The 22,480-nt window shown below is 36.0% G+C and overlaps 1 protein-coding gene across 7 annotated transcripts in view; it reads right to left on the reverse strand.

Moving 5' to 3' along the window:
* Positions 1 to 22,480, reverse strand: part of LOC135222883 (uncharacterized) — a 141,046-nt gene that overhangs the window by 110,252 nt on the left and 8,314 nt on the right. For 5 of the 7 annotated variants that reach the window (XR_010316376.1, XR_010316372.1, XR_010316373.1 and 2 more), the window contains 7 exons: positions 20,555 to 20,953; positions 18,200 to 18,362; positions 17,745 to 17,889; positions 15,699 to 15,872; positions 15,156 to 15,339; positions 9,653 to 9,822; positions 7,198 to 8,834 (listed from right to left, as the gene is read on the reverse strand). Coding sequence is in view for 1 of the 7 variants with exons in the window: in XM_064261250.1 (XP_064117320.1) it covers positions 8,631 to 8,834; positions 9,653 to 9,822; positions 15,156 to 15,339; positions 15,699 to 15,872; positions 17,745 to 17,889; positions 18,200 to 18,362; positions 20,555 to 20,953 (1,439 nt within the window). In the remaining 6 variants the exon portion in view is untranslated. Of the gene's footprint in view, positions 8,835 to 9,652; positions 9,823 to 15,155; positions 15,340 to 15,698; positions 15,873 to 17,744; positions 17,890 to 18,199; positions 18,363 to 20,554; positions 20,954 to 22,480 lie in introns of all 7 variants that reach the window. The other 2 variants (XM_064261250.1, XR_010316377.1) reach the window with 2 other exon arrangements.

Consider the following 22,480-nt stretch of genomic DNA (forward strand, 5'->3'; position numbering starts at 1 on the left):
TAATTTGGACAGGTGGAGGTGAAGGCATGACTGAGAGGTATGAAACCATAAAACCTTCACTGTAAATAACAGTTTGGGAATCCGGTGCTATTTAGTATAACAAGCCTTAACAAAGCTTAAGCACTTATGTTCACATCAAAGAATCTTCTTCCTCTTACGAAATACATTAGGATGACCAAATATATTTTATTCAAAAATGGGATTGTCCTGGTTCTTTGCACAGCCGAAGCATCACTACCTAGAAAGAAGCTAAACTTAAACGCTCCAGCGATTGTTGCAATTAGCCTTGTGGCAATCATGCAGCCGATATAAAATCTAGGCCACGTTCACATGGGCGAGTTTTGTACGCCAGAAGCGCAGACAGCGGGAAAAGTTCAGACTTCTCCCGCTTCTGACGTCACATCGAACACAGTTCGTCGACCAAAGCTCGACCGTGTGGACTGGGCTTAAATATGGAGGTGAATAAGAATAAATACCTCCTCTGTTCCTGTACGTTATGCACCCAGTACATCCTCAAAACCATACCACAGAGGCCCTCTGATAAAGAATTAAAACTTTCGGTCTCTCACCATATTCCCCATTTGGTTTTTCGTTACAGCAGTATACTGAACCTGTAAAAATGAACTTTTAACAGGAAAAATATGCTAGTCTTACCCTTTGTTCACTTCTTGTCCATCAAAAATTATTTTAAGTAAGAAAAATATAAGGATGTTATTACCCTTGCTTATTCGTTGTTCCAAGATAAATCCAATCTATACAAGTTGCCTTGTCAACCAGAAATCTCTTGAATACCAGGTCCTCGAAAAAGTCCATTTAGAGTATGTACATGTATGCCACACCCGCAACCGTTCTGTTAATTATAACAGACAATCTGAACATTTCGAAAACAATAGGCATCTCAATTGTTAAATTGTGTAACTGCCATTTTCAGCTCAAACACTTTGAACTAGCCATGCTCAAACGAAACCAACTTTGTTAGTTACCTACCTCGACACTGATACAGTTGCTGGTCAAAAGTTTTCAAGCTACGTTTATGTTTCCCCAGTTTTTACTTTCAGTACCTGCTATATGTATATTTGTATCTTTGTACTATATTAATGTCAACTATATTAATGTCATATACATACACAATCACCCACCCTTCTATTTGCCATCTAGTTTCAAAGCTAAGGAAAGAGCAATTAAATTGGGAGTTGACAATCGCTTATAAATTCAGAGGTTACATGGAGATCATCGAAGAAGTATCAGATATTAAATACAAGGCTCAGATATTAAATACAAGATTTTCTGAGCAATTGCGCGCAATCTTTAAATACTTATGAACATACATCATACTGTATTTTTCTTTATTTTATGATGTTATTTGTTGGCAATAAAAGGTTTTTGTTACTATTCACACTTGTAAATTTTCGGCCAAATATCCGTTCGGCTGACGGGCCAAATGTTCGTCGGTTAAATGTCCGGCCATGGTTGGTTTACGACATTTCCCTTTGAAATCACAAACAACAATTACATTTCAGTATTATAACAGTGAATGTCGTTTCTCATCTGTTTGCCGTTTAAGCAAGTTCCATATAGCCTACATCCTACTTCCTACGCTTCTGACTCATTAACAAGAGCAGAAAACCTACTACAGGAGTCGTGAGGTATAAGATTATCTATACAACACTGAATTGCTTGTTGAACAATCCGCAGCAATACTGTGGTAACTTCATTCCTTGCCAACAATGGTATAAAGGCTACTAATAACAGAGTGATGATTTTAGTATTTTTTTCTTATGGAACAGTAAGCTAAATTATTGATGAAAGAGATATTTGCAAATTCACACGAGACTGCTTTGTCATGTATCTGAGACAAAGCACATACAGCATAAAATGATGCTTGCATAGCTTTTGTTGATAAAGACAAATTTAGTAATGGTTATAAAATTGAAAATTCACAAATTCTCAAGGTCAGATTCTTGGATGTGCTCACACTTCTGTTTTCATCAACCAATATGTATTCAATTCCCACACGAATCACGTGTGAAGGCCAAGTGGTCATAAAATGTCCAACCTACAAAATTCATGTGATTTTAACCCTCAAGTAAATCAGTTAATTACAGGTGAAGGTATCCACAAATGCAAAATGTCAGACTTCTGGCTTATCCAGCCACATTTAGAACTTTTTTAGAAAAAGGTTCTTAATATGTCCTACTCTCCCCTTAACGCAGAAAATTTGCAAAGTACAGGATATGCAACAATAAGAGAGTGCAAGGATTTGCCCCACCCAGCCAGACAAGACCTAGCAACCCTGGTTGGGTTGGGATACTTCGGCTATGGTAAATGGGAGGAGGTTACCAAACCTGGCAGGACCTGGTGACCAGGGTTAGTTTAGTTTAGGTTAGGATGCAATCCTGAAATTACCATAAACATATTTTCATAATTATTTTATGATTGTTGCAGAACACACATACTAACCCAACATTTTCCCACTTGCTTCTCTTTTAACTTTTGCATATTTTACCATTCTTGTATATGTAATTAACTTACTTTTGGTTTTCTATGACCCAAATTCACCACTTGCCCAATGTGGCTGCCTAATAATTTGATATAGGGGTAGGCAAGACAAATGAAATTTCTGCATCAACATTAACAATCAAAATGTTTAAACAAAAGACAATCATTGGGGAAACATATGGTTTATGTATATGGCCTAACTATTTATAACAATAAATACATCAAAATAGCCAGGTAGAGGATTTATTCTGGTGTGTTGGAAGTATTTGGTCAACATAACACCCATTTACACATTGATGCGACTCTTTTCATTTAGTCCTAAAATCTGAAAACATTTAATTGATTTACTGCATTTCTTTTCAAAACATTTTGATTAGTTTGAGAATAAGCTAGAACCAGTACTTCTGGAAAACATGAGTGATGCCAGTTCAATTTCAATTTTACATGGGAATACAATACAGTGTAACTAATGAATGGTTTAAACAACAATGTATTTATTCTTTTAATTAAATGCAAGTGCATTAGCCTAACTCAAACAGTATAAAACTGGAGCATTTGACCTATTTTGGAAGCAAGTCTAATAGCAACGTAATTTTTAATAAATTCTGCTGTTTAACATTATCTGCCTAGGTAACTGGGCAAACTCATTTACTTATCATATTCTTAATAAGGCCTACCACAATCCAGTGATGCCTTACTTGTATGCTACCAAACTATGCAAGGCTATTTTGATCAGCCATGTCCTTGGTTATGCTATTTCAGTGCACTAGCCTATTAAGTCAGCCTTGTACTAAGTTACACAGCTCTAACTAAAAATTTGTTACCTATTTCAGTGCACTAGGATATGAGGTCAGCCTTGTATTAAGTTACGCAGTTCTAACTGAAAATTTGTTACTAAGGTAAAAAAAATAAGCTACCCACGTCAGAAAATTTCAAAACACACAACGATGAAAATATGTAGTACATTGTATGTTTTAAGACTTTCTTATTATGGGGATCACCTGTAATTTTGCCTATTAAAACGTAGGCAATTTTGCAGGTGTTACCTCAAATTTAACTTCAATAAATCTCCAAATTTTTCAAAACAAAATCGGAACAAAGTTAAGAATAAAAACAAAACCTTTTTTTAACAAAGTCTTTCACACTGCCTGACTGCTCATGGTCATTTCAGCCAAAAAATTAAGTAGTTTCTGCTACACTAACTTGCAACATTCTTACAAAGGTCATTTACAATATTGGGAAATTTTTTATGAGGTAACTATTTTTATCTTATCCTCTTCATATTTACTATGCTTGGAAAAAAAGGGCACCGCATTGACTAAGTGGACAAGCGAGGGAAAGTCTACATACTCGTATTCTTACATGACTAATAAATGTGACAAAAATTCATCCATTGTGCATTTCTTACACATACATTACGATAACAAATTCAGAATGGAGGGTAGGTGCTACTGGGAGAAGATATCTGACAAGAAATGGATAAGGTATTTTAAATTTAGGCTATTTGCAAAAGAAACAAGAAGGACATTGCTATCATTGCTCTTCAAGTTTTGAGCAAATGACACTTGGCCCACTGATCTATAAGGAAGAACACACACTGACCTGTAATTATGCTTACTCCAGATCGTTCAAACATATGCACTGATTTTGGCTTTGTTCTCAGTCAAGATTAAACTATCCTCAAAGGTATATTTCAACTGGGATATATCCTTATCTGCCCTTCCCTCTGCCTAACCTATCCTAGGGCATTGTGCCCTGATCTGGGTAGCATTATTTTCCTCCTGTATTCCACCCAACATAATAGCATGAATTGTTTAAAAAAAAAAGTCAGACATAATTTGAACAGGAATGCATCCTAACCTAACTTACCCTAAAGTGCTGTGCCCTGACTTGGCTGGGCAGGCTTCACCACAGCTGAAACCCCTAGGGGGGGGCTGTGTCAATACAGAAATGTGTCTTTTGAGGATAATTCTGGGTCAGCTGAGATGGAAGACAAAACTAATGCATGTATTTGAATAATCTGCCAGTAACCTGTATCCTTGGCAATCAGTAAGCCATCTAGCTTCCAAAATAAGACCTAGGGACAGAGTGGTCTATGGCTTTCATCTAACGTAAATTCAAATAATGGGTCTTATTTAAAAACAAAAAATAAAATATAGAGCAAAGTGTCTGACTGAATAGTTGATCAAGTAATGCTATATTTGGAGGTTTTAAGGCATGCTGTGCATCTTAAATTTTAAACCACTTGTTGATTGGAGGATTGGTCAACAAATGTAGTCACTGCATGCTGTTCTATATGCTACCCCAAGGTACACCCCATATATTTGTGCACAGAGGTTACAAGAAAATCATCAATGATAACAACCATTCAAATCTATGAATTGAAAATGCATAAAATATACCAATATGAATGACCCATCCAAAAGAATGGCGGCACTGGCTCATGGATGAAACTTCTGGAAGGCAAACCCACTCCCTGTGTTTAGATTAGATTTAAGGATAACTTAGCTTTACCCCATGGTATTCTGCAGTTGAAAATATGATTGTTTCAAGTTTTAAGTGTGTTTTGAAAGTTTCTGGTGTTCTAAAATAATTAGCTTTTGAGATACTGGACCTCCTTATATACAATTACGGATGACCCCAGTACAAAACCAGTAGGAATGTAATACAAAAATTATTCTAACCTAACCTAATCTAGGACACTGAGTCCTTATTTACCAGGGAGGATACTATAAGTCAATATTGATATGGTTGCACTCTAACCTAACACTAGGTCCTTGACTGACTTGGGGGTGCATTCGCCTCGACGGAACACATCCTTACATAATGCATGATGTTACTTTGAAAATGATAACAAAAAGACTTACCTTAATCAGAATCTGCAGAAGTATCATGGGGATGTAAGAATACATCTCTGTATTTCAAAGAATTTGTGTTTTCCATGACCTTAAAAAAAAACAGAACAAAAAAAACACCTATCATGGGGCCCTATATTTGTAAGATATAAGAGGGGGTCCAATATGTAACATTACTAATTTGCTACCTAAATAAGCATCAGAAAACACGGATATGGAATCTGACAGTAAAAAGTTTGAAAAGTGTAACATGAGGAAAACCTCACAGCTGCACTAAGTTAAGTGCATCTTAGTTTAACCAGACCACTGAGCTGATCAACAGCTACCCTAGGGCTGGAAAAAAGGATTTTACATGTTTTATTTGGTTAAGAAGCAACTGGTTGCCTAGCAATATGACCTACAGCTTATTGTGAGTTTGGAACCACATTAATCGAGAAATTAATTTCTAATCACCAGAAATAAAGTCCTTTGATTCCACATTGGCAGGGCGAGGAATCGAACTTCGGACTACTGAATTGGCAGGCGAGCACGCAACCCACTCGTCAAACGAAAAACTAATACAGCCGCACTAAGATTCAATGGTTTGGAAAGAGTGAAATGTAAGATGTAAGAAAGATAATATGAAAGGATGTACAGCAAAGTAAACAAAAGGGGTTGCATCTAGAGGCAGAGGCATGCTACATATCCTTAAGTAATGCCCACATTGCACTGCACAAGGCATGCTGACAGCACTAACCCCCCACATACCACATTTTCTGATGTAATATCAATAAAATTTCAAAATATACTATCCATCCATAACCATAATGGACCTTCAAGCACATCAAAACACAACGAACTTGAGGAAAGTCTAAGTGAGTGTGAGTGAGTGTATAACAATACCAGTTTGGCTTACTTTTTGTATTGGGCATAATAAAGAGACTCAACTATGGTAATCAACTTCAATATTGTGAACCGGTTCCAAATAAAAAAAAATACAAATTTAGGTAACCACAGTTCATGATATATGACAAATACTGTGGGGTGCAAAGTTGCAGCTCCATGACCAGAGTGACAGCACACCAAGTCTGGTTAGGTAGGGCACGGTGTCTAAGGTTGTGTTGGGTAGTATCAGTAAGCTAGTATATTCAACACAAGTTAAATCATTGTCTATAGCTAGGATGGAAGAAAGGCTATGAAAAGCATTTCTCTTGGTTTTGTAAAGTCCATAGATCCACATCAGGCCCTTGGTCCCCCATCCCCAGAGGTTTAAAACCCTTCAACATTACGTTTCACATAGGCTAATATATTAGCTTATGTTAGACCATCACCTAAATAGCTAGCTACTAGGCCTACTATATCTTCGAGTAGCTGTCTCCATTACAATTATGGACACCTGCTATTACAATAAACCTACCTACCGTGTGGTGGCGTTCTGGTTAGATCTTACTTCGACTTCTAGCGTTTAGTAATTAAGATCTACTTGGTAGGCCTAAAGAAATGCGAGTGGTTGGTTGGGCAGAATTCACAAACTTCCCAAAGAAAATTAGGCTCAACCTCACAGGCTAAATATCAGTAAGAGAAGTTGTCTGTAGCCTAGAGACATTGTTTTCTCCGGTGCTTCATTTTTATTTTTGTATTAGTTTGTCAATATTAGTCTCATCACACCATAAAAACGTTATTCTGGCAAATCAATGATAATTATGCTCCTTGTACTACATAGTACATTAACCCTAAGAGGTAGAGAAATTACTGAAGCAGAAAAAAGATCTAGCCTACTACATAATTTAACACTCAAGCCAATCCCATGCCTGGATAAAAGGGTTAACCCCTCTGATTTAAGGAAAAAGTTAGTCAAACTTACAAAGTTGTAACTGATGAGAAGTAAAAGGGATAAAGATGAGCCCACGAGCAATGTCAAACGTTCATCCTTAACTTGTCACTACACACACAACCACAATATTACAGAAGCAACTAACGTTTCCGTTGACGACGTAACGAAACAAAATATACGACGCAAGCGCAACTTGGATGCGGACTATAAATAAACCCATCCATTTACATAGGAACTTACAAAAAGTAATCAAAACTCATGCTAACCCTTCTGGATATTCGCCTTGAAAAACAAATGAGTAAAATGAACTTTTAAAACACCTTAGGTTTACCAAACACACTTCCAGTATTTGCCAGTGAGTTAAGTAACTACTCACCTGTTTGACATGTTACAGTCTTCTCTGTGGAATACTAGCGCTGAATCCATATGCTTTAATGGCAAGGAAAAATACTAAAACCTTAGTCAGTAACGGTGATTTGCAAAGTTGTATTCAAATTGTTTTATATACTCGCCGACAATACGGGATACAAATTATTATAAATACAAATTATTATAAATTATTAACTTCCTCCTGTATCATACAGTATTTACCACACCCAGTAAACATTAAAACATAGCAATACTTGCTTTTGAAATAATAAATAAACAAGCACCATTTACTACCATGAAATAAAATATATGTAAATCACTTTCATTTTCAAACTTATTTAAAAGACCTTCCTGTTTTGCAAATTGAATGATACCATGATTGTACCATGAATTTTTTCTAATGAAATGCACACCGATCTAAACAATATGCATCTGTCTAATTTATGTGGTTCCATGGATACGGTTTTCATCTTAAATGTTAGATGCTCCCGAGTTTCCGGGAAGCATCTAACGTAACCTAATCTAAGGGAAGACAGTTTCAAGTTTTCAACAGTGAAATGATTATTCAATAATGCCACATCTTAACGCACATAATCATTTTCCCCATCGTATCAGGAGTGGCAAAGATAATGAACGCTTTTCAATATGCATTATTCCTCTTCTTGCAATGGAGATTTGCCCATTCACATAAACGTCTTTCGGCAATTACTTGTCAATCACGACAATAAACGTCCTTAAACGTTGCTCATCAGCAGCCACTAATCATTGCTCAATGTAGCTACTTACGTGTATTTATCGTTGGTAAACCACCATATTTCCTTTATGTTTATTAACCATTATTATACTGATCTACAATAAATACTCATTTACATCCATTGGTTTTAAACTAATATTCATTTACATTCACTATTCATTCACATCCATCATCAACCATTCTTCGTCCACATCAATTGGTTACGCACAACTATTTTTCATGAGAGGCCCGAGTTGACAGCACCCAAACACTCCCACTAAAAACCTTCACTCATTCAATACCATCTAACCATTCAGGAAACAAAAACCTGAAGTAGTTTCAGAAACCAAAAGCGGATCCGTCACTGCTGAAGGAGATGCCACATTGTAACGGATCCCTGAGTTTTGAGGGCAAGACCCCAGTGCGAAAGCGTGATGGAAGTGTTATAGTCCGGGGGAGGGTCCTGTGACGCTTGTTGCTCGGGAGACGTGCCCAGGTAGAGGAAAGGTCCTAATTGGATTCGTCCTATGACATCTTCATTCGTCCACTTTGATGTGTACAGCACCTGAAGATAAATCCCGGGGTTTACTGACTCTCGACTGCCTAAGCATGAAAACAAATTTCGCTTTATCGATCGATCACCATATGAATATGTCCATTCATTAACCTTTTGTTTTCACTACTTGAAATTGATGAAAGCTTACACAGCAGTACTTTGATATTATTCTCGGAGGTTCTTTCACTGTATATTCGAAAGTGCATTGATAATGAAACCATTTATGCAATTATAAATCATATCTGATGTCGATGTTGCCACAACTAACAACTATCTCTATTTAATAAGGCCTTAACAAGGGGGTATAGGTACCGTCTATTTCCACTTGGATAATGACTTCTAATAAACGTGTAAATCAATAATCTGTAAGGAATTAATATTAAATAAATACCAATAAATCATTTGAAAATGAGATACAGTACTGGAGAATGTTAGTCTATACAACAATCTATCAATATTTAACGAAGATATAATTTAACGAGATGTGGCACAATTACCTTAACTACAGTACCCACCTTGATAATTCAATCCAGATAACCAAATCAATTCTGGACACTACTGTGTTACTGAATGCCCATGGCCTTACTCACCAATATATTAAGTACTGGTGAGAGTAACAAATTTGATTAAGCATCCTGGCATTTTGCACCTTGTTAATGAGCTCCAGTGAAACAAGTATCAATGCAACTACTATTTATACTAGAATAGCTAAAGATACCTCTGGTAACCAAGTATGATCAGGAAGCTGCAACTTGTACGGTAATGCCCCAGGAGCTTGGCAATAGTCTAAGACCTGAGTATTACCAAAGGACTACAGCAATACTCACCTTGATGATAATGGCTGCATGTTGTAAGTTGTCTTTGGGAAGAGTAAATACGCAGCGTGTCCTAACAACCGGATCTTGTGTGACAGGTAGTTTTACAGGAGTGGAAGTCTCGCGAGCAATGCGCTGACCTTCCACCCACAGACCTAGACGACACACGACTTCTACTTGCTCTGAAAGACAAGAAGTAAAGCAGTTGTTATCAAAAGACAAACAACTATTTATTACTGCCCTGAAACTCAAAAGATAAAACTGCCACTTCAAATTGCTTCTAAATACAGGAAGTAAAGCAAGACTTCCATCTGCTCTGATATGCATAAGATAATCAAGCAATTTCAGACATATCTGAAATATAAGGTGTAATTAAAGAGTAACAAAACAATACACATTAAACAGATAAGCCGTGGCTGATTTAAATTTAGACGCCATCTCATAAGGCACTTATATTACACTTCGATTGCCCCAAGGAAGTTGCTTTCTTCAATCTTATTAAATCACCATTTGTGATTCTGAACGGATCTCCCCCACCAAGTCAAAACAGGAACCCTCAATTTCATCTCCAGTAAGATGAAGAAGTCACAGGTCGCCGAATTCAGTGAATGTCACTTCCCTACCCAATATTCACCTGGACTGCCTTCTTGTAACTTTCTTATTACAGGATTAAGTTCCCGCTGATGGATTGCCATTTTGACAACGTGAAGGAGGCTCAGTTTGAATCACGAATGTTGTTTGACACACTTGGCGAATGGGGATTCCTGGGAATTTTCCAAGAAAGGAGGAGGTAAAACTAGCATTCACTCATAACAGCCATAGAAAAGCTCTTGATCGACATTTATGGAGAAAATAAGCTCGAGCGGCTTCCTTCATGGGATTATGGGACTAAGGTCATATGAAGAACTACAACAACTATAAACGTATTAATAACAAATCTACCTTTATCGTGTTAAGCTCAAACTAATATGAATTAAAGTAAACGAATAAAGCTCAGTATATAATGAATCTATGTCGTATCAGAGACATATAAAGAACGATAACAATAAAAAACAAACGTATTGTGTAACAAATCTAGCAATAACACACTGTGATGTGCCCTCAGATCATGGGAATTTTAGGCATCTTATTAACATGAATCCAGGAAAATTGTCACGTTACCTGTGACTGTTAATTAACATACAGAGTGGAAAACTAATCTTATTAATGGGTCACTGAAAAATGTCATAGCGTTCATGTGTATGATACTGATGTATCATACGAATGCGCACAAATTTGAGGAATTCAAGTGTATAACTCAACAAGTACACAAATACATGAAGTGTTATTGCAGTTGTTTGTGGTAGCTATTCTGAAAAATATTCAATATGAACTTTGATATCATTCATCTTCGTAGAAGAAAATGAAGATAATTCATTAAATGGAAAAAGAGTTAAAACGTCTCTGATGATTGTGATGATGATGATTTTAAAAATAAAATTTTAAAAACTATACTCTGACTTATGATACATTCTCAGATCGTCGACACGAAATTCAGTCCACTTTTAATCATTGCCAGGAAGTTTATTATGCCTGCCTATGGGGACAGGCTACGTGTGACTTACAGAAGTTCTATACGAACTTCTCTGAGGATGCTCCTACGCTATAGTGAGTGTATACACCCAGAGCGCTCTGAATAACTAGATTTATTTGACACACCGTATCACTTTAGTGATAAAAAAAAAAAAATGAGAGGTTTTATCCTTCAGTCTTCTGTCCTGAGCGGCTTTTCATCTTCTCCAGATTTAAATTCTTCAAGTTTTTGCATTCTCATTCCCGCGGCTCTTCCATCTCAATTTCGAAAACGAAGAGCGTCATCTCCTTTGGAGAATTCATTAAGGAATCTAATTATTTTCCCTTTCTTCTTTTCTTACGAGAACCGAATTATATTTGGCTGTTTTCCTCGTTGCGATCTCCATGGCACACGCGCAAACACACTTCCTTAGAAGCACAAAACTGGCAGTTTTACTCTGCACACTTTCTTGTGCGGACGAGTACACGCATAAGCACTTAAATGGACAAACAGAAGCGTATACATGTGTATATGGGTCCCTATACATAATGAAAAACCAGCAGTCTATTGGAAATTCGTCGACCCAGAATTTGATAAGAACATTTTCTGAGGACATTTCATAGTGATATATATATATATATATATATATATATATATGTATATATATATATATATATATATATATATATATATATATACATAATATATATATATATATATATATATATATACATACATATATATATATATATATATATATATATATATATATATATATATATATATATATATATATTCAAATGTGAGTATAAACTATAGAGAGAGAGAGAGAGAGAGAGAAAGAGAGAGAGAGAGAGAGAGACTTGAGAGAGACGAGAGAGATTGGATATTGACATTGTAAAAAATATTATTATAAGAGAAAATTGTATGTTTGCTGGCATCTTTTCAGTAGATTTTAAAAACAGAAATGCAAAACACGTTTCACGAGTAATTTCTCATTTTGTAAATCTACACGCGCGCGCGCAAACACACACACACAAACATATTATATATATATATATATATATATATATATATATTATATATATATATATATATATATATATATATATATATATAATAAAGAATAATATTAAAATGTAAGCATATTGCAGAGATAGAGAGAAAGAGAAGAAGATATATATATATAATATATATATATATATATATATATATATATATATATATATATATATATATATATATACATACATATATCTTCTTCTCTTTCTCTCTATCTCTGCAATATGCTTACATTTTAATATTATTCTTTAAAGCAAAGCAAAAGTACAATTTGTTTCTCTCTCTCTCTCCCTCTATCCTTCATACTAAACTGATCTTCGGACGCTATTTGCTGACTGATGAAAGGAACCCGAAACCCTCAATACATCAGAAATCGAGTTTGGACGTCGTATTTCTGGTAACCAAATGGAAAAGACAGAGTAGAGAAGAGAGAGAGAGAGAGAGAGAGAGAGAGAGAGAGAGAGAGAGAGAGAGAGATCCCATGGGCAGCCGCATCGTGGAAAAGAGCCATTATATACTCGTACCTCACATACGCCCCTCGCCTCACCATTCCTTTAAATGCATTTGTGACCAACACTCAGAATAGATTTAATATGAATTACGCTCTGATTAGAAGATCGGTGCATGCTTTTCCTATTTTTCTATTTTCTACCTGGAATATGGTGATTAGGTTTTCCTTTCACTTTTCTAGAAATGTGAATCTCACGTGCGATTGAATTTTTTTGTGGGTCTGTCATAACTTGAAGTATTTATGGCAACAAACACAACACATGGAAATGCCCATAAGACGGAGAGAGAGAGAGAGAGAGAGAGAGAGAGAGAGAGAGAGAGAGAGAGTATACGAGGGAACTAGCCCTTGCTCTTTACTGAATTCATCAGCCGACTGCTAAACCCTATACCTAAGAGTATCTTGTCTATCTTTCACCAGTCTATCATTTCAATATCTGACTGCTCAAATTTAAGACTTAACTCGACTCTCGCTATCTTGAACACCATGAATCCAACAATCATCATTTGGATCACCAGTTTGTTTTCGTAAGGAAAGTTTAAGTGAGGATGTTTTTTTTTTTTCAAATCTCACTGATGTTAATCAGCAGCTCTAAGGGATTCTGAAAAATATTTTGTAGTTTTTTATTTCTCTAGGGCTCGGCAGCATGCTTGTTGTCCAAAATTTCCTTACACTTGTCCATAAGTTTAGACCTTTTCGGTCTAACATGTTACATCTTTAGCTGACATCACAACAACTGCATCGTTTTCCACTCTAGTGGTGCTTCTCAGTTGTTCTCTTCTCATTGACCTTCTCCAGTCCACCTCTCCTCGTGTTCATGATTCACCCATCTCATTTTTCCCCCTCGCCTCCCATCCATCTTCTGCTGGTCGCAAATAACCTCAAAATGCTATTTATTCGTCTGCCAACTCTGATCTAGTGAACATAATATCTAACTGTGAGTTTTAAAACCTAATCAGGTTCAATATTTTGTTTTTGAGTGCAAGGTTCTTTGGGATGTAAGGTCCTCTTCATTACTAAAGCTATGCGTTGGCCTTCTCTACCCAGGTTGTAATAGTAAATTATCTTTCGTCTTCTTTCTCCACAAGTAATTTGACTGGTCAATGACCACCCCTAAGACTTCTCTTCATCTATCTTGTCTCTGCCCCTTCACTGAAGGCACCACTACAGCTGATGTTCCATTTGACTCAAGAAAAGTCTCATTCTTCACAAACAGCCTCGTTACAACCAACAGAACACTTTTCTCCTTATTCACAGAGGAAAAATCTATAATCCTTCAGTGGGTGTTTCCCTCCTTCTGCTTCCAAGCCTTGGGAATCACCGAGCCTTCTTTACTGAAACTTGAAAACTATGCTTTTTATATTTCAGAAAACATATACAATATAAAAACAAGATCTCCCGAGCATTTAGCAATAAGAAAAAGTTTTTAAGTAGTAAACTAGAAAAATAACTATCCGCAATTATCTTTGTACGTGGCCCCTAACGACTGCGTTTAATTCCTTCTTTCTCGAAATTTCATACTGCTGCCGAAAGGTAATTCTACCTTCTAACAGGAAGAGCTTCGGAAGGCGCTCTGACAGCGCGAACACCCTAACGAAGACATACTAACCTTACTTTAAGGTAAAACATGTGGCAAGTTGGCCCATGCTTTGAGCTCGATAGAGGTTAAAGAAAAAGGGAAAGAAATGAGCCTGATATACTTTACAATAAAAAGAGAACGAATTTAACTGTGGAAAAAGAGGGTGACCAAAGATATCTAGTGCAAACAAGTTTATTTATCTTTCTCTCTCTCTCTGTTTTCTTTTATATATATATATATATATATATATATATATATATATATATATATATATATATATATACGCATATATATGTGTGTGCAGATGTGGCACATGGAAAGAGAAACACTTGGTATATATCCCTACCAGTTATATCTTCAGTTTCCCAAGACATTTCTAAACTAAAGGCGAAACAAGTAAATATTACACCCAAAATTTTCAATTTTTCCGTGTATGACCAATGAACACATGCATCACATATTCTAGTTTCAAGCATGCATATGTAGTATGTCTATGTATGTATTATATACATACATACATATATGATATATATATATATATATATATATATATAATATATATGATATATATATATATATATATATATAAATAAACATATATGAGTATTAATATAGCGTAATTAAATGAAAGAAAAAGTTTGTGGACAGTATTGCCGTGAGCTAGTAATTCTTATGCAGCTTATATATCACGTGAAAAAATGACTTACAATGTCACACACATACACATACTTATATGTAGCTCAACAATCTGTCTTTCCTTTAATAACCGTGGTTCAAGAGAACCACACACACACACCCATTCATCTTTCTCTACCTTTTTTCCTCGAGTGTCTGGCTTTAGAGAGTTTGCCAGGGTGAAACGCTCTTAGGTTCTTAGCCTTGAGAACTTCGAGAGTAAGGCTGACCTCGCCTTGGGACGACCCAGTTCCTGAAGGCACGAGGGTATCCGGGTAATCGCACCGAAGGCTGACTTCCACTTGACCTAGGTTCTCCGACAACTGTTAATAAAAGCATTATTATTATTATTATTATTATTATTATTATTATTATTATTATTATTATTATTATTACTGCTAATAATACATTTCGTTAAAAGTAGGTGGCTCTACAAAAAACAAGGTAAGTCACTCCCGGGTAGACCCTATAAATAGTAAACCAAGAATTTAACTTAGGTTCAAAAACGTTCAACAATATCAGCCAACTCATATACTACACAGGAGTTATTATCATTATTATATTATTTAAAAAAAAAAATAGAAAGTTCGAAGGGTGTCCCAGCAAACTACCATTTTTGTAATTATTATTAATAATAAGTAAAATCTGCATACACTCATTAGCCTGTTAAGCAAACTCTTACCTCCAAGTGGTTGAGCAAAGGCAAAATTGAAGGTGACGGAGTCTCCACAGGCTGTAAGAGGGCGTAGCCAAGGGCGGCGTGTCTCCAGACCCGCCCACACACCCACACGCCCACTTTAACCAAGCCCTTGCCCTTGCCCTTCAGATCCCTTGGCATTTTTACCGTGGCTTCCAACTATGGATATGATATGAGGAGATCTATTTGTTAATAATAATTAGGTGGTTTCACAAGCTTATTGAACCCTAGGTTAGACACCAGCACGAAATGTCATTATTTATAGAAGTGTTTCAACAAGCTTATTGAACCCTAGGTTAGACACCAGCACGAAATGTCATTTGTATAGAAGTGAAAATTGGAGTAAGATAAAGTTCATGAATTTGGGCAGCTGAAGGCAGGAGGGAGCATGAGGGAGCAGAATGAAAATCAAAAGCAGAGAGTCATGTAGTTAGGGACCTTGAAAGGGAAGTTAGATATCTTATTTATAACTTTTATCCCGTAATAAAAAACGGTACAACCCCATGGGATAAAAAAAAAAGGATGCAATTTTATAATTTTTTATTTACATATATTAGCACCTAAAAATAAATTGCAGTTTAAGGAGACTGACTTATTTGCAGTATACGCCTCAGTGACACAATGCTGCTGAAATCAGACAGCTAAAGTCTGTTGGAAGTTTCTATGTGGTAATTTATGGATGAGACTGACTGCTAGACATGTTGGTCACCTACCCAAGCACTGGCCAAACCCACCTTAACGCATTAGCACCAAACCCATCTTAACGCATTAGCATCACAACAGCATCAACAACAATGGTTAAAAAATGCTACGATTCCGCCGATCGATTATCATAAAACAAATGAACAAAAATGGCTTCAATTAACCAGACACAATTTTAAATCGATTAAGTAATTATCAGAGATAATCAATCATTCCCGCAACTTCAGGTGCTTCGAAGCCGCATAACAACAGGCAATAAGGAAACTTTAAACGCTAGCGATAACAAACAGTGATATCTGAAGGTTAACCCAATAATTGTTTCTCCATTATAAAAGCTGTTATTGAGCATACGTCCTTGATAAGGTGAAATTTTTATTTTTCTACAAACTGCTAAAACTAACTTATAGCTCTTTCCATTCGCCTGGATAATTGGAATATGTAAACGTAATAAAACCCTTGTTTGCAGAGCCTACATTTCTAAGGAAATACTCAACTTACATGCAGAATATACAAGACCCTTCAAGAACTATATATATATATATATATATATATATATATATATATATATATATATATATAATATATATATATATATATATATATATTCCCTCATCGAAGGACCAGCAAACTAATCTCGGTTCCTAACCCCGCTAAGTCGTTATTCTTCCCTCGTATGTACCATGCAAAAGCCTAACCACCCACATCTTTGTTGTACTGAAATACTTGATTCTCTCTTGTTAATTTTGTTGTCGTGGAATCTCCAATCCATCGAACGGATCTGAGGGCATTCATACTTTACGGCACAAGTTCATAAAAGAAAAAAGTTAATCAACAATCGATCTCATTAAAACAAACCTAAGTAAGAATCACAACCTTAAGGAAATCTGCAAAATTACAAGGAAATAATAATGAATACTGGTAAATGGGACACTTCAAGGTTCAATGCCCCTGATACTTCCGTTTAATTAATATGTATTCTCTTCATAGCAGGTAATAGTGGTATTACTATTTTTTACCTCATAACAACCACACCAACTGCTGCCACTATCTATGGCTGTTTGCATTACAGCAAATACCATTCTCCTAACTGTTAAGCTAATGTGTATTACAATAGTTATTATTGTCCTTGATACTATTACTAATCTTTCGACTATTAATACTTATAATATATATACCACTTGTGGTAGTAGTAGCACCCCAAAAAAATTTTTCATAATCAATGTTCTTTGACAGACGAAAGCAAAATGAATATCGAGGGTCAAAACTTATCGAAACCACAATAAAAGCAAATTATCAAACTAAACAAACAAAAAATACGAATCCCCTTACCGTGACGCTGATATTTGGGCCGTGGGCGTGAGGTAAAACGAGCCACCGTGGGCGACCTCCAGGTTCTATGGCCACCTCTAACATCAGTCCACCGGGGCCACCCACCCATGGTAGGCCAGAGAGCGCAAAAATGACCACTTTGACCCTGTTAAGGAAAATGCCAGGGGAGTCTTATTTCACAGTTCAATTGTTTAATCCACTTTTTTTTCTTGTTCATTCTCTAACGAAGTTTTTTCTTGACTTCTTTATCCCATTTCCTTAATGGGTTATTTCCATTATTGGAGTTCAGATGCAGTTAAACATATTACAAAAATACCACAATTCTGAATTTGTTCACATAAAAATTCTTCACAAAAACTAATTAAAACCACACTCTCTAAATCGAAGAAAGACTAACCACTCTAAGTACATTTAGGGATAATGAATAAGACTCTTATACAAATTAGCCATCTCACCATCTTCCCTGCTTTGAGAGCACTCTCACGGTTAATGAGCCGAAACATTCACGAGCCGGGTTGCTCACGCCCCCACTCGCTGGCCGGAGACAGGTGACATCAGGAACGTCCTCTTCTTGTCCTTTCGTCGCCTCCTGCTGCGTGCTCAGGGGTTCCACTTCGTCTGCAAAATTAATGAAAAAGCAAATAATGATAAGTAAATAAATCAACCGCTATAACTTACTGTTGGAATATAATCGCCTCGACGTGAGATGACAGAGGGATAAATGAAGAAATTAAAAATAAATAAATAAATACAGTGAATAAAATTAACGGTAAATGTATTTAATCAAGATTGACTTGTGATTTAGGGCAAGCAAACATTTCAATAAATTAAAAATGAATTAAGAATTAAACAAACAAAACTATCCATAAATGTGAATGGTCCAACTCGAAGAAACAAACAATAGCTTTTAGGGGTTCTAATAACCATTTCATCAATCATTTAGTTAAAAAATTATTTGGGTATGACGCATTTTTAAACTGATGAAATTTTTGTGAAGAGTCAGTATACGTTCTGTGAGCTTCATATCCTACATCAACTGTGTCTATTGCAACATCATTTTGTGGTAACTGGAAATTCATTATTACTGATTCATTTCAAATAACCAAAAGTTATTTGAAATAAAAACAACATATATACATACATAAACACACACATATAATATATATGTATATATATTAATAAATATATATATATATATATATATATATATATATATATTGCGTGTGTGTGCGCGTATGTGTCTATGTATTTCAGTGTATCTAAACCAAAGTCCCAAGTTCGAATTCTGGCAGGGGAGATGTACTTAACGATTATAATTTCCCTTGGGTATAAGTTAGTCCCAAGATACAGTAAATCCGACATGAAAACGATATTTGTGGATTATACATGCATAAATATAATACTTTATATATATATATATATATATATATATATATATATATATATATATATATATATATATAATATACATATGTATATGTGTATATATATATATAGATTAGATAGATAGATAGATAGATAGATAGATAGATAGATAGATAGACAGATAGATATCTGACTATTATGGACAGAAGACACTCAAGAAATTATCTCATACTTTTTATATATTACAAAAGTACAACCATGCATTGTGGCGAAAGTAATGAATCGTATCATTTATCAATGTACCTGACAAAACAGTGAATGGGATTTTTTATCCTCCAGCAAGCCGTTTCATTCAGTGAGAAATCCTTCCACATTAATAAACAAAAGAAAAACCAATGTAAAGTTCCCCCTTCAACCGCCGAATCAAGGATAACAGATTACTATAGTAAAAGACACTTTACATCCAGCCTCTTTCATTAATGGCCTTTCATGAGTAGGTAAAATGAAAATACCTTGGTCCGAAGTTTGAGACAGTACGTACGTATCGTCATTTTTCGTCGGAACTGGTACCCTTGTACCAGTCGTAAACCCGTTAGGCTACAGGTAAGGAATTCGCAAGAATGTTCCAAAAATCAACTCCACATCCACACCTCTGATGTTTCTGGTTTAGTTGCAAGGTACAATTGCCAAACGATGAATGTATTCTTCTTATCACACATTCCCTAATCACTTGACAGACTATTTTGAAACAAATAATGCCATTTCATTTGCATTATTTAAGATCTTTAAGAGTTTTAAACTGCGTTAACAGTTTTCATTTCATAAAAGATACAAAGAAAAAACTAATTACATAAGAAAAACGTCTAAGTTGGCATGTTATTTATGTCTGTACTGTAATGTGTGACAGTTCACAAGTATGTTCACGTATATACGTATATACATCATATAAGATACATATATACAGTGGGAAAGAAGGATTTAAATGGAAGGACCTGAATAACCAGGAAGCCAAGGAGTGCGCCAAGACATAGGTGAGTGTACAATGGTGCAGACAAATTATGTGCGTGAGCGTTGATGAACTACAAATGTGTTAGTCTAATGCGGAATCTTGCTTAGTAAGTTACTGATAATTTGTTTTTCCCGCATTATAAATAACAATATTTATGACTTCCTTAGTGTTGAGATAAAGAATAACTTACTGAGAGAACAGTCGCCAACCAGATAGAGGAAATGGTAGGTTATCTAAAACAAGTTCTGGGTTAGATGAGGCCAATACTGTGCATTTTTTTTTAACAACTCATGTGTTCAGCAAACCAAAGAGTAAGTAATGTGCTGGGAGCTGATAAGAAATTATTGTGTGATATAAGCAGTGCATCTGAATGACAGGTAAGTCAAAAAGAGAAAGACTGACAAAGGAAGTCATATTTTATATTGATAATAATTACCTTGACCATAAAAAGCAGGAGCCCGACCAGATTTCGGAGAGTGGGTCGCGACCTTCATCAAGTTTGTGAGACTTGCTCTCATATGGGCCCAACTTCCCGAGTGTAATTTTGGGGTTGAGGGCGTGCTAGCAGGGGAATCTCCAGAGGGCGTAGGGGTTGAGGAACGCCTTCTTTGGGCGGGGTGGATAGACAGTGCTAGATGGGTCGGGCGAGGGCGCTTGGTAGTTCGCCCTAAATTAGGGCTCTCGGCTAAGTTGTGGGTGAACTTCTGAGTGACCATGGGGCTGGAGGAAGCAGACCAGGTTTCCTGGGAACCATTGGCTGGAACGGACGGGAGACTTCGAGGGGTGGGGACAGGAGGCAACACAGGCCAACTTGGCTTGGAGGAGGAGGTGTTTCCTGTCACAAAAGGACAAGTGGGAGGAAAAGTTCATCTCTGACATATTTTTAGGGATGGATTGAATCTTTAAAGCTTGCGTCCACAGTTTTGTATAACAAAATGAAAACATGTATACTAGGAATTACCAAAAACAGATATTTTAGTAAGAACTTTCACTAAGATGTACAGTTTGTAAATTTCCGCAAAACAAATCTGTAAAATGTAAAAATGTCGAGTGTTTCCAAAGAAAAACAAAAAAGAGGCCACTACCACATTCATACTATAAACTGCCGTACTGCAGAGGAACCCCCTATGCCGAAAATCTTTACAGCCATAGCTGCTCCATGTATCTACAGAGAAGGCTAACCACCAACGTATCTAACATCCCCTACAAATATTGTCACGCACATCTATATTACTCGATACTAGCAGCCCCTCTGTTCAAATATTTCTCTTCTTCCATCTGTTCACCACTTTCTAGGTCATTGCCACCTCCTTCCCCAATTTCCAAATCATGTATTCTTTAGTGAAGCCGTGGTTCTCCATTTTTGCATATGACCAAACCATCTTAAAACACACTGATACATTTTTATTACTTCTACGAATCTACATTTTTTACATTTTCAATCCTTCCTACACCTCATACACAATGTAAAAAAAAATTTACCTAAATGACTTAAATTTTTAAAATTTCATGCATACCTAGCATCAATGTTTCACTTTCATAAAGGAGAGTTGACTTAACAATCCCATTACACTTTCCAGCTTCAGATTCCATAAACACTCCAATGCTCTTCCAAATGTTTTGTAAACGGCCAGCTAGCTAATATGAGACTCGCCTCTTCTCTCAATGATCCTAACATCATCTATTACATTTACTCCCAAATTCCTGTTAAAACCCGCATTAATTCTTTCACCTTCCACGCTACCATTTATTACTCGATCTCCCTGGTTCCCTTGTGCTCTCATAAACACACTTGTTCACATTTCCTTTGAACTCTCTTGCAAACAATCACTTCCAAGGTTTTCACTAGCTTCTGCAGTTTGTCTTCACTGCCCCCAATCAATATTGTATCATATCAGCTATCCCACCTGCAATCCATTGACGATTTATTTTCTTATCAGAAAACTTTTCAGGTTCACCTGTCCCTTCTATGACTTCTTGCATAATTGTATCCACAAATACTGTGCATTAAATGACAACGGAAACATAACAAACCCTTGTCTCAGACGCACTTCCATATCAAACCAGTCACTCTGACGCACACTTATTTATCATAAAGCACGCCACATTTTCATTATAAAAACTTTTAACAGCTCCACAACAATCTCCGGATTATTACTAGCTACGTGTTCATCAGATATAACATTTTCCCTATACGATCAAACTTTCCACACAACTTTCATAATAAACATTTAATATAAAGACCCTCCTCCTTGTCTATTTATAGAGGCATATACAGGCTATGTAGCTTTGCCAAATAATCTCTTAGACCAAGAAGCTCAACAGCTACAGTACTACATGAATGAAAGTCGTATTTATTTAC

Source organism: Macrobrachium nipponense, chromosome 8 (assembly GCF_015104395.2).
Source record: "Macrobrachium nipponense isolate FS-2020 chromosome 8, ASM1510439v2, whole genome shotgun sequence".
NCBI lineage: Eukaryota > Metazoa > Arthropoda > Malacostraca > Decapoda > Palaemonidae > Macrobrachium > Macrobrachium nipponense.